This window comes from Actinia tenebrosa, unplaced genomic scaffold (assembly GCF_029948245.1).
Source record: "Actinia tenebrosa isolate PJP-AT-01 unplaced genomic scaffold, QUT_ActTen_1.0 PGA_scaffold0__85_contigs__length_37466705, whole genome shotgun sequence".
Taxonomy (NCBI): domain Eukaryota; kingdom Metazoa; phylum Cnidaria; class Anthozoa; order Actiniaria; family Actiniidae; genus Actinia; species Actinia tenebrosa.
In genome coordinates this window covers 14,676,321-14,688,592 of record NW_028292569.1, presented here as the reverse complement: position 1 = coordinate 14,688,592, position 12,272 = coordinate 14,676,321, and the positions used below count along the sequence as shown (strand labels likewise).

At 34.7% G+C, this 12,272-nt stretch overlaps 1 protein-coding gene across 1 annotated transcript in view; it reads right to left on the bottom strand.

Moving 5' to 3' along the window:
- Positions 1-10,906, bottom strand: part of LOC116291639 (FERM, ARHGEF and pleckstrin domain-containing protein 2) — a 28,267-nt gene extending 17,361 nt beyond the window's left edge. The window contains exons 1-12 of the mRNA XM_031698826.2: positions 10,579-10,906; positions 4,726-4,830; positions 4,534-4,576; positions 3,747-3,825; positions 3,063-3,107; positions 2,798-2,850; positions 2,184-2,257; positions 1,625-1,671; positions 1,392-1,479; positions 1,057-1,145; positions 689-755; positions 355-449 (exon numbers count right to left, since the gene is read on the bottom strand). Of these exons, the coding sequence (XP_031554686.1) occupies positions 355-449; positions 689-755; positions 1,057-1,145; positions 1,392-1,479; positions 1,625-1,671; positions 2,184-2,257; positions 2,798-2,850; positions 3,063-3,107; positions 3,747-3,825; positions 4,534-4,576; positions 4,726-4,830; positions 10,579-10,698 (905 nt within the window). The 5' untranslated portion in view covers positions 10,699-10,906. The remainder of the gene's footprint in view (positions 1-354; positions 450-688; positions 756-1,056; positions 1,146-1,391; positions 1,480-1,624; positions 1,672-2,183; positions 2,258-2,797; positions 2,851-3,062; positions 3,108-3,746; positions 3,826-4,533; positions 4,577-4,725; positions 4,831-10,578) is intronic.
- Positions 10,907-12,272: the final 1,366 nt, after the last annotated feature.

Genomic DNA, 12,272 nt, shown 5'->3' with positions numbered 1-12,272 from the left:
TGAATGAATGAATTTATTGAATTTATGAATTAATGAATAAATAAATAAATGGATAAATAGATAAATAAATAAATGGATAAATAAATAAATGGATAAATAAATAAATGGATAAATAAATAAATGGATAAATAAATAGATAAATAAATGGATAAATATATATATAAATAAACGAATGAATGAATGAATGAATGACTGAATCTGAGACCCCAAATTTTAATAGAGAGAGATGGAGCCATACCAACAGGACTGATTATTGAGGGGATAAGGACTAGGTATATATTATGATTATTAAGGGGGTTAAGACTAGGTATTGATATATTCTGGATGAGGATATACTGATAATTTTTTTCCTACCTGAAAAATGCATGTGTTGAAATGGCAACTTTCCAGAAGCTTTTGCATGCGTCTCTACTACCCATCTGGAACTCTACCACATCTTTATAATGACCCTACATCCAAAATAAGGAGAAAGGAAAAGAGCCTTGAAATATTTCCCTGTATAAATATCTGCAACAAATTGCAGCATAAACGACTACAACAACAAAAGCAACAACAATAGGAGCAGCAGCAACAGAAACTGCTTCAATAACTGCGACAAGAACAATAACAGTAACAGCAACAGCATCAACCAAAGCAATAGTGACAACAACAACAGCAACACCAGAAAAAGTATCAATTTTTTTCTTACGAATATTTCAGGATGGAGTTTAATGAGGAATCTTTTTCTTTTGAAGCTTAGCTTTCTGATTTTTGCCCTGCAAATACAAAACAGAGCTAACACTAATTCGACACTGCTACACTGTAAATTGAAACTATCAAGTTAAGGTAATAATAATATACAAGAAGTCAAACCCCACTTGATAACACACAAACCCTGCTATCAAAGACACCTTTTTAGCAGCACTTGACTGCGTTTATTAAAAGCCTGTTAAAGTTAAGTCACATCCAAAAAAATGGGCTAACAAAGCTCTAGAGAGTGAATGACACAGACAAGGAATTGGTGACACGGAGTTTTGTGAGGCCATTATGATGATGATTATCATTGATAGTAATTACCATGATAGGGTATTGATTTTTGCGCCAGACTGGAACACAAGTATGCCCATGTTTGCAGCTGCAAGATCGAGTTCTACATTATCTTTATCCTGGAAAAATAAAAACATGATATTTCAACACATCGAAATTTTTTCTGAATCTTTCACTTCCAGAAATTAATAAAAATCGATGAAAATCTAAATGTCTTTTCAGCCATTTCCCCATAATTTTCACAGGTGTGAACTTGTGGTCCACAACCAGGTACCTCACAACTCTTTAAAGCAGGTAGAAAGAGAAAGGTGAATATACAGCCACCCTGATAAGTAAGATAATAAAGTCACACAGATACTACTTACCCTTGCTGGATAGAGTATTATACCGTACATTTCTAGTCGCCGAGCCACATCCAGAAGATTATAATCACAATCTGATGGACTAAATCCCCTGGAAAATGAGGGCACAATTAGAAGATTAGGTAGTGTAAGCAATAAATAGGGAATCTAGAGGCTTTCTGGTCTATTTACACAATGTATTTCATTGTAAGCAGTTTAAATTCTCATGGAAAAAGTTGTATTATTAACGAACTTACTTGTGCTGTTTGTGGAACTCTGCAATTTTTGCTTCCGAGTCTACATTCTGAATGAAAGTAAAACGCTCACATAAGACACAGTGTAATGTCGTGTGGAGTGGAGTATGGTTTGTTATGGAGGAATTGATGCAGTGTAGCATGGTGTAGTCTAGTATGTTGGTATGTGTAGTTTGGTGTGGTGTGGTCTGGTGTGGAGTATGGTTAATATAGAGTGTGTAAAGTGGTGCATTTGTGGTGTGATATTTTAGTTACTATACAAAGTAGTTTTGTGTGGCATATAGTGATGTGGGCTGGTGTGGTGTGCTGTAGTACAGTATTAAGGTGTTAAGTGTAGTATGATGTCATGTGGTGTGGTGCTGTGTGGGTGCTGTGTGGGGGGTGTTGTGTGGGGTATGGTATGGGATAGGGTGTAGCATGGTGGGATATGGTATGGGACGGGGTGTAGCATGGTGTGGTATGGTGTAGGTTGGGATGTCATATATTTTGTTGTGGTATGGTATAGCACAGCGTAGTAATATCTAATAACCTAAAACAACAATGAATTGTAAAACCAATTTACCTGTTCTGGAAAAAACTGGAATTCAGCAAGATATCCTGGACGACAAGTCAGCGAGTCAAAGTCTCCAAGTTCCCCTTAAAACAAGACAATAGTTAAGATCTGATAAAACAAAGTCTTCTAAAAAAGAACTGCTGACATGTAAAGAGCCTTTATCACACGACAGTCATGTTGACAAAAACAATAGATTTTCTCTTGGATGCTTTGCATTCAAATGCTTTAGGATGAGGTTACACACAAAGGTTCTTTTTCTCATGCGAATAAATATGACACCATGAGATTAAGGTCCATGGAATATAAATAACCAATAAAATGGGAATACCACAAACATTGAATTAGTATCTTGTTTCAGCATCTATTTATCTTACAGTGTTTCTCAAAAATCATGACAAAATAGGGTTTTGATGGTGTCAATAAAATTGTTGCCACGACATTGTTAGAAGTTCAAGGCATTTCCGTGACATTCTATAAGCAAGTTCACTTGCCTATAGAATGTCATGGAAATGGCTTGATTAACATCCACCAAAACCTACTTCATTATAAAGATGATTGTGAGTGTGTGGAAGCACTGTACATGCTCAACTGGAAATAAAACATTTCTTGTAATATATGCTTACCTTGAACGATATATGATGCTAATAATGCAGCTGTACTCTCTGAACACTTTAATCTAGTGAAAAATATTGACATTAGCACAAGTTGATACTATTTGTTACAGGGCTAAAAAAATGTTTAAGTATTTAGACAACATCTATATCTGGCCAGACCTGGAATTTGTAAGGTCAAATCTTTGCCTTGCCTTGACAATTTTCCAGTCATGTTAAGCCAGAAAACATTTTTGTAGAGAACAAAAAAAGTCGTGATTTTTTTTTGAATACTAACCTTCCACTTAAGAGATCTCTTTTTACTTGAAGAGCAAACATGTATCTAGAAGAGAAAAGCAATTTAACCAAAAATGACATCGACAAACTAAACAATAATTTAAAATTTGCAACACATTTTCTTTCTGATTAACCTTGGATGATCTTGTGAATCAAGAGTGGTGTAGCAGTAGTATGCTTGACCCTCACCTCTGGGGTCTCTTGTTACATTTCTGGACCCAGCATTATTTTGTTACTGTAGGTTTCCTCCTTGATTGAGGGTTTTTCTCCAGGTTCTCTAGTTTTCCACCCTATTCAAATTCCCTGCTAGCAGAGCCTATTTTCCTTTTGTTTTGGTAGAGTGAGAAAAATAGACTCTGCCAATGTAGGACGTTATACCGGTTTTAAAACTGATTTTGTTCATCCATGGTCATGGATGGCAGTGTATCAAAGGAAATGCTCTACATCGGCAGAGTTTCCCTCCTCCCTCCCCCTAAAAGAAGGGAGAGAGAGGAGAGACTCTGATAGCAGGGAATCTGCAAACAACTCAACATGCTAAATTCCAATTCAATCTGCAAGTTAGCTGTGGACTGACTTTGAACAGCCAAGAGGTTGTTTCAGGTTTTTATAGAATGTGAATTTTTTTTCAATCTGTGATCCAATAGACAATGCATTGTGCATCACTCTATATACTGGTAGTACATACCTTGTATACTCCTCTTGTAACATTGAAGGGTCTGGAGCATAGAATTTGACACTAAATCTCAGCAGAACCTTGCTCATGTCTAAAGGAGAAAAATTAAATGTTACCATAAATAAATAAATAATCAATGAAAGAATCAAGGGCAGCGTAACGTAGTGGTACTGCACTCGCCTCTCACCTCTGGGGTCTCAGCTTTGATTCCTGAGTAGAGTTCATTGGGGTTTTCCCTTTATTTGAGGGTTTTTCTCCAGGTTCTCCTGATTTACTCCCTCTCTAAAACTTAACATTCTAAATTCCAATTTGATCTGTGAATTAGCCATGCCCTGACTTTGATCAGCCCAGAGGTTGTTTCAGGGTTTGATCTGTTAATTATCCATGTCCTAATTTGATCAGCCCAGAGGATGGTTCATGGTTCGATCTGTGAGTTGATCAGTAGATCAGCCCAGAGGTTGTTTCAGGGTTTGATCTTTAAATTAGCCATGCCCTGACTTAGATCAGCCCAGAGGTTGTTTCTGGGTTCAATCTGTGAATTAGCTGTGCCCTGACTTAGATAAGCCCAGAGGTTGTTTCAGGGTTCAATCTGTGAATTAGCCATGCCCTGACTTTAATCAGGCCAAAGGTTGTTTCAGGGTATCAATAAAATTTGAGGTTTAGATGTCAATATTTGACGGGAATATAAAGACTACTCTAACGTATCAAAAACATTACACGTCAAATACAATTCACTAGTAGCCATTCAAGAAGTACCAACATACTATTTTAGACTTATAAAAGTGTAGTTTTTTATTACCATGTATTTGTTTGTTGATTGGCTTCTGCTGGTCCAGCCAGAACTAAATAATGCAAAAATAAATTAATTAGTAAAAAAATTTTTATTTTAATGTGAATAAGAAAATCCAAGGGCATAAAGTAAGCTCCAGCTTCAACAAAGCTGCAGTTTTTGTGAAATAAGAATAAATGGGAATGGACAGGATGTTCTTACCAGATTATCAGTTTTGTCATAGTAATGAAGCCCAAAATATTCACATTCCTCCAGGTTTAAGTATTCGTACACTTGTTTGTATAATACATCTCCTTTCTCTTTAGACTGAAAAGAATTAATAATATAAAAACAATTATAAGCAATGTTTTCCTTTCTCATATTTTATTCCATTCCCTTGAGAATAAGTTTCTTTGTTCAAGTCTCAATCCTTCAAATTTATCAATACCCATATCAATGGCTCACTTACAGATCGAACCCTGAAACAACCTCTGGGCTGATCAAAGTCAGGGCATGCCTCACTTGCAGATCAAACCCTGAAACAACCTCTAGGCTGATCAAAATCAGGGCATGGCTCACTTACAGATCAAACCCTGAAACAACCTCTGGACTGATCAAAGTCAGGGCATGGCTCACTCACAGATCGAATTGTGGTTTTGCAGAGAAAGGAAAATTGAAGAACCCAGAGAAAAACCCTCCATTCCAAGGAGAGACCTAACAAACTCTACTTAGATGTGATGCTTTCAAACCTGAATCAAACCAGAGACCCCACATGAGAGACGTGAGTGAACTACCACCATGCCACCCTTGATTCCACGATATTCATGCATGCTAAATATAGCTTTAGTGGTATTAGCCTGGTTACACTAGAAATATTAGCATAAAGACATAAGCAAGGCGTTGCAGTACAAACTCTAAAACCGTGCAAAACTTTGCACTATTTAGCATCAAATAGCACCGATTCAACAATAGAATAAGCATCATTTAACACTATTTAGGTTGAGCGCTTTTAGTGTTCATACTGTAGTATTGATGGTTTTCAACCATTCCCAAGAGAATTAAATAACAAAAGACATGGCAGCCATGTTGGAGGATATAACAAAAGAAAATTTTTCATTGACAATTCTTTTGTTAAGTTCCTCCAACATGGCCGCCGTGAAAACCATCAATTTCACATCTTTTAGTCAACCCTTTATGATTAGGTGAAGGAAACATTCAGTCAACTTCAGTCGCTTGTGTCACTAGCGAAAACAAGCCAAAGAAAAGAAATGATACTCAAGGGAATGACAAGTGCAGAGGATTTAATAATTTTTGAAGTAGGAATCTCTCAGTGCTGCACTAGTATTAATGATTTTCCATTTCATCCTGAAATAGCCAGTAGCTGCTTTCCATTGAAATCTTAGTGCAAGTGGTCTAAGATGGGAAAATAGTCAATGTTTCTTTCTTATCAATAGATTAACTAAAAGCTTTTTTGATCTTTGATTTTATGGTTTATCCTTCTAAAAGGACAATAGTCATGCAATTTGGTAACATAGTTATCGATCAATAAACATTTCAACACACAAATAAATGGTTGTATTTTTTAGGTTTTCGCATGAGTCTGGCAATAAAATAAGTTACTTTTTAGGGTTTAAATTATTATTCTGAAAATCAGCAATGGCCAAATAAGACTAAATTTCACCAAATAATAATCAAAGGCTTGTAATTTACATATTACGCATGTTCAAATGATAATCAGATAAAATAATAATCTTAGCTTTGCTTGTCCTTTGAGTTAAAAACATTAATCTCTTGAGGGCTAATCTATCTTAATGCAGAAGTAAAATAGAAATGGTAAAATGAATGATTGAAAGGTAGGATTATCAGAAATTAATCTTTTGCGTAATGGTAACCTCAGGGGCCGAGTGTATATGTATCTATAATATGTATATATTTAGATAACTTATCTTTTATTTTTATTTCTTAGCTACTGGCCATCAGATGCCAAGCTTCTGATAGATCACTTACATGTGAGCTCTACACCTTTGACTGGTTTAAGCAATCCCATCAATAAAGATGAAGGAAAACGATGAATGAATGAATGAATATAAAATGTCCCAGCAACGATCAAAAGTACTAATAAAAGCAATAGAACCAACGAAAGTATTTCTAATTAGTTTTTCAACTACTGCTTCGTATAAGCAATTAGCAATTACATGTGAGCTCTAAACCTCTTTGATTGATTTAAACAATCCCATCATAAAGATGAAGGAAAAAGATGAATGAATGAATATAAAATGTCCCAGCAATGATCAAAGTACTAATAAAAGCAATAGAACCAACGAAAGTATTTCTAATTAGTTTTTCAACTACTGCTTCGTTTAAGCAATTAGCGTTTAAACATTTTCATACTACTACCACTACTACTAAAACCCCTCGTGCATTTTCTTTCGTTTTGATAATTAGCACCAATTGTTTTACTATTTTTGTAAGGGAACACAAATTTAAATATGAAAGAAAATTTGTAAATCATTTTGTAAGTTGTACCTATAGCCAAATGACACCCTTGTGTAAACGGCCTATTAAAATCCAGAATTCTTAATTTCTCGTAGAAAAAAAGAGAAAATCTGTCGATTTGCAATCTTGAATAAATACAAAACATGAACCATCTGCAAAGTAAAGAGACAATGCGAACATAATCTAGAAAAATCCTAAAAAAAATACTTTTAAATACCAGTAACAAATAATAATAAGAGTAAAAACTAGATTTATACTTTAATTTATTTCCAAAATTAGATCTTTAGCAGGTGGTAAATCATACGTATATGTCATGAAAAGTGGCACAAAAACGTCAATTTGATAAAAGTTAATTGTTTATAAATTGAGGTGCCTTCTGCGTTTCATGTTTTGCCTTTCTGGCCCCATTCAGTCTTTAATTTGACAATCTCGATTCATAACTGCATTCAAATTTTTCAAAAATAAAATAGACAAAACTTTTGACACAGGTTTTAAATGAACTAAATGACTATGGGTGACCAAAACTGTACTCTAGGATTTGAGCTTCTTGTGAGGTAGACTGTGATAAGTGCGTACTTTAGATTTTTATGAAAACAAAACCCTAAAAGTTTCAAGTGATGTATTAATGATAGAAATTCAAACTGAACAAAATGTTTAAAACCATATTTAACAGCAATGACAATGATTATAGTGTGATATACAGTAAGAGCAAGGCAATCTTGTTTAATTTTTTATTCCCGCTTCAGATAAGGTACAAAGTTTCAAGTTATTTATCAATAATAGAAAATAAAGAACAAAATGTTTGAAACCATTTTTAACAGCAATGACAATGATTATAGGATAACATAAGAGCAAAGGAAGCTATATTTACTTCTGCTTCAGATATAGTACAAACAATTTTTTTCCTAAAAAAAGAACAGATTAACTATACAACAAGTAAAAAAGTCTTCACTATTCTGAATAATGAGTTATTGCATTGTGCCACCTCAAGCAGTTCACATCCTTTTTCCAACAAAAAGCTCAATGAATTAATGATAAAATTATGAAAAACCCATATTGGGAACACTCAAGTTTCTTCCTCCCATAAAATTTTCTGTTCCTACTTGCGTAAACATTTTCAACAATTAATCAAATCACTTCCAAAACAATGCGTCAATCAACGGAAGCTATTATCAGTAATGAAATTCTTGTTTTGAAAACAGATTTTTCCAAGAAAAACTGACAACTGGCAAACACCTTATTTTTTTTTTGCTTCAGCTAATGGCTTCAACCGAAATTTAAAGGTGTCATCTTTGATATTACGGAACAATAAAGCATTATAAAGAATGGCTTTCGACCTCTTGCCAACTTTCATCTTTAAAGTAAAGAAACTCTGAATGTCAACTCACAGCATTAAGTTTATATGATCTACAACATTCATATACGCAAGGCTCAACAATGAGTTTATTCTTAATAGATGGATAAATCACATCCTGAACATTAAAAATCTTGTTTCTAAGGTCATACTGCTTCATCAGACTCTAAAATCTGTAAAAGAGGATTCACTGGTCTTTGGTAATTACAGAGAGTAAAATATTTGACGAGATTTAGTTTGTGCGAATAAAATGTCTGGGATTTACACTTAGATCCATGAATAATTACGTCGACATACCTGTCAAAATGGATTTATATACTCCTATACAGGTCAACCTAGTTATTAGGAAACACTTAATAATATATGCATATTTATATAGATCAATATATTTTCTGATGTCATCCTGCTAAACAGGTAAAAGTGCAATTGGACACACTCAAGTATACTTTCTTATGTTTTTGCTATCTTATCTTTAACCAAAAGAAATATTAGGAACTGGGAATGACGATGCCATGAAGAATGTCGCATAGACACCTAAGTAATTTGAACCAAAGAAAATCAATGTTCCCAGATTATTTTCTTATTACTTTATCCTGGTTATTTAAGCTGTTTTATGCTCAAAAATCCGACTTAATTTTTATATTGATAATGAAAATTAGATGCATAAATGAATATGAAACTAATGGGTAGTCAACATATTGGGCCAACACAGAACCTAGTCTACAAACTTATCTGTTATATTGAATTAAATATATGTAATTCTCGGATGAAAGAATTTCTTGCAAACCAACATCAGAGCTTAAAAGAGATTAAGTGAGTAGAATATTATTAAAAAACCAAGGTCAAAAGAAAATAGTTTCGCATTAAATCATTCTGATAAAATTGGACTGAGGATAATCATTAGACACACGTTCTGAGGTAAAAAAAAGAAAGAAAGAAAGAAAAATAGAAACGAATTTTCTTGAGTCATACATAAGTTATGATATTTTTCTAAAATATTCTAGTTTTAGCTACGAATGCCTTCCGTTTCTGCTCTTTAGAAAATGGGGATAGATGGTTAACCAGCTATTTTACAAATGGAAGGACAAGTACATATAGTTTCGATAATGCACTTGTAACCTTTTTAATGAGCCATAACAGAAACTTCACTTATCGAGAAAGTGAATTCTTAGCTGGTATTTGATCGATGAGAACATCGAAATTTAGAAAACAAAGGATCTAAATATTAGACGAGCTGTGAATGATGGATACGTATTTTAAAGTAAAATCAAAGAAATCAAAGGCTATATCAAAGAGGACCTAGAGTAGAGATATTGGTGAGATCGGCTTTTCTCTCTGGAATATTGGGTTTAAATTGAAAACAAAACTAACACGAATAGAAGTGTGAAAACTAGAATAATTGTAGCGAACGTTCTAATTGAAAAAATTACCATAGACTAAAGATTTGAAAGGCAACGAAAACAGAACGAGATATCGATCCAGAATTCCCCCTGGAAAAAAACCACATTATATTCAACATTCAAACCCGAAATCTTAAATTATGCCTTCGAGGATTAATAAGAACGTTTGTTAAAATCGTAAGTGACTTTTAAAGGCTAATCTGAGGGTTGGAAAAATGTTAAAAAGTGTGGTAGAAATCGCAGAAATTTCATCACATGGGGGAGCGATCCACTATGTGGTCTCTAAAGTTATTATTAAAACCCGCGAAAGAACCTTTGTTGTAACCATTTTTTTCTTTCTCTGGACTAATGATTAGGCTTTTAAAGAGGCCACTTTGCGACAAATTACATCGTCTTCCTATCGAAGTATCAAAGAAAAGAATGGCAGTTTGTCGTAAGGACACTAGAAAAAAATAAGTCGATCTAATTTGGTGCACAATGAACGAACGACAACGAGCTCGCAGACTTGTTGGCACATTCAGATCAAGATTGGCCACGCTAACAAGTGTAATTCTTTTTAAAATATTGGAGTGCGTTCTACTTTCCATACGGTTAATCAGGCTTGTATTCAATCTTAGAAAATACGAGAAATATCAGTGTGAGTAGCTCACAGCTGTGGCCGTGTTTTGCTTACTCGAAGGTCGCCGACGACGTCCAAGACTCAAATACCACACGAGCTTCTTGCTGTGGTCTGTACTAATGTTATTTCAACATAGATATGTTGGGATAATTTCATAGTATTGCTTTTCTAGGCTCCTAATAAAGACTGACTAAGGCTAAGCGTACCTCAACGTCGAATTTAACCACGGAGTCGTCGAGCATACACACTTTTATAGCGGCTTTCCGTCGACCTCTTCTCTGACCACCACTCCCTTCCTCGTTCACTTCGTACGAACGCCGGGCCATTTCTAAAATTCGTACTTTTTCTTGTCACAATTAAAGCGTTAAAACACTAAAATACGGTACAAGTACAAATGCTCCAGGCCTCCAATCATGCGCTTAAGCGCTGTTAAACCCTAGACAACTCGAAAAGAAAGTGCGAATCAGAGAAAGTTTCAAGTTTTTTTGGGTAAAAAGGACATGAACACAGACTACTCTCAGATGCTTCGACTAACTCTGCCTCTGATTGGACAATATCCATAACAATAGGTCACTATCCTTATTTGGTATCAAAATGGCGGACGCAAACAACCGGAAGTAAAACTTCCAAATACTTAGGTTTCGTGAAACAAAGAGGTGCATTCCAAAAATGGAGGTCGGTTGGCGGGATTATGTTAAGGGAAGTGGGTTTCATTGCAGGGTAAACAATAATGTGAGTAGTTTGAAATATTTGTTGAATTTGTTATGCTGTTGAGTGGTTCAAGTTGAATTTGATACTTATTTGTAACCTGATAAAGTCATTAACTAAGGATTACTCATTGTGTTGATATGAACTACTGCTATATGTTCTTAACACCAAGCGTATCTTCTTTGAATAGATAACACGAGCTGGTGGTTTAAAAATAAAGGGTATGAAAAAATCTACATCTGGGGGCTGTAGGTATACCACACTACATATCACATGACCTTTATCAGTTCTCAAACGATGACTCAACTATTTGAATATTATTGAGCTACATAATACAGACAATAAAAGTATTATGTAGCTCAATGTTTCACACAATGAATAAAAGGAGGTCATTAAGGGGTAAAATGGGAGTTTTTGGGTTGGAAACTATGAGTTTTATGCGGACTGGGAACGGGATTTACAAACAAAAAACAATCAATAAATGGGAATGGGATTGAGATTTGAGCAAAACACAGGCTGGGACCGATTGGATATGGTCAAAATTGGGGCCTGGAAATGGAATTAGGACGACACCCTTCAGGATCTTCTCAAAAATATTTTGAAAAAAACCCCGCTTTTAGTCAAAATTCCTCAACTAACCTAAAATAAAAACACATTTATTTATTCATTCGTTCGTTTGCTCGAACCCTTCATTTTTTTAAACTACAAAAATGGGGATGATCAAATCCGATTTTCCCGCCTTTTTTCTTTCGCCTCTTTTAACGAAGTATTCATAGTCGATATCACTAACTGCTTGAAGATACAGGAATGACTGTATTTATCAAAATCATCATTCAAAGGTTAATCTCTCAGTCTTTGTCTGGAGTTTTATACGGCGAAAGCCTCAGTAAACATTAGGTTGATTATCCAGTAATCAGTAATAAAAATAAAAATAAATAGTTGAATATCGTTTCAACTCAAAGAAGAGCAGAAGAAAATCCTAACGATGATCATGATAACATACTCTTAATTTCGTGTCAGTGACAAATTCTTCGATTGCTCATAAGCTTACTTTATTAACCATACCAAAATAGCCGGCATGTTTTTGCTTTTGAGTCTCTCGTGAATGCTTGCAGCCCATCAATATAAGAATAAAGACTGTTTTCCAATTTTGGCCCACATTTTGCGGCGAAGTCCCCCGAGGGACTAGTAC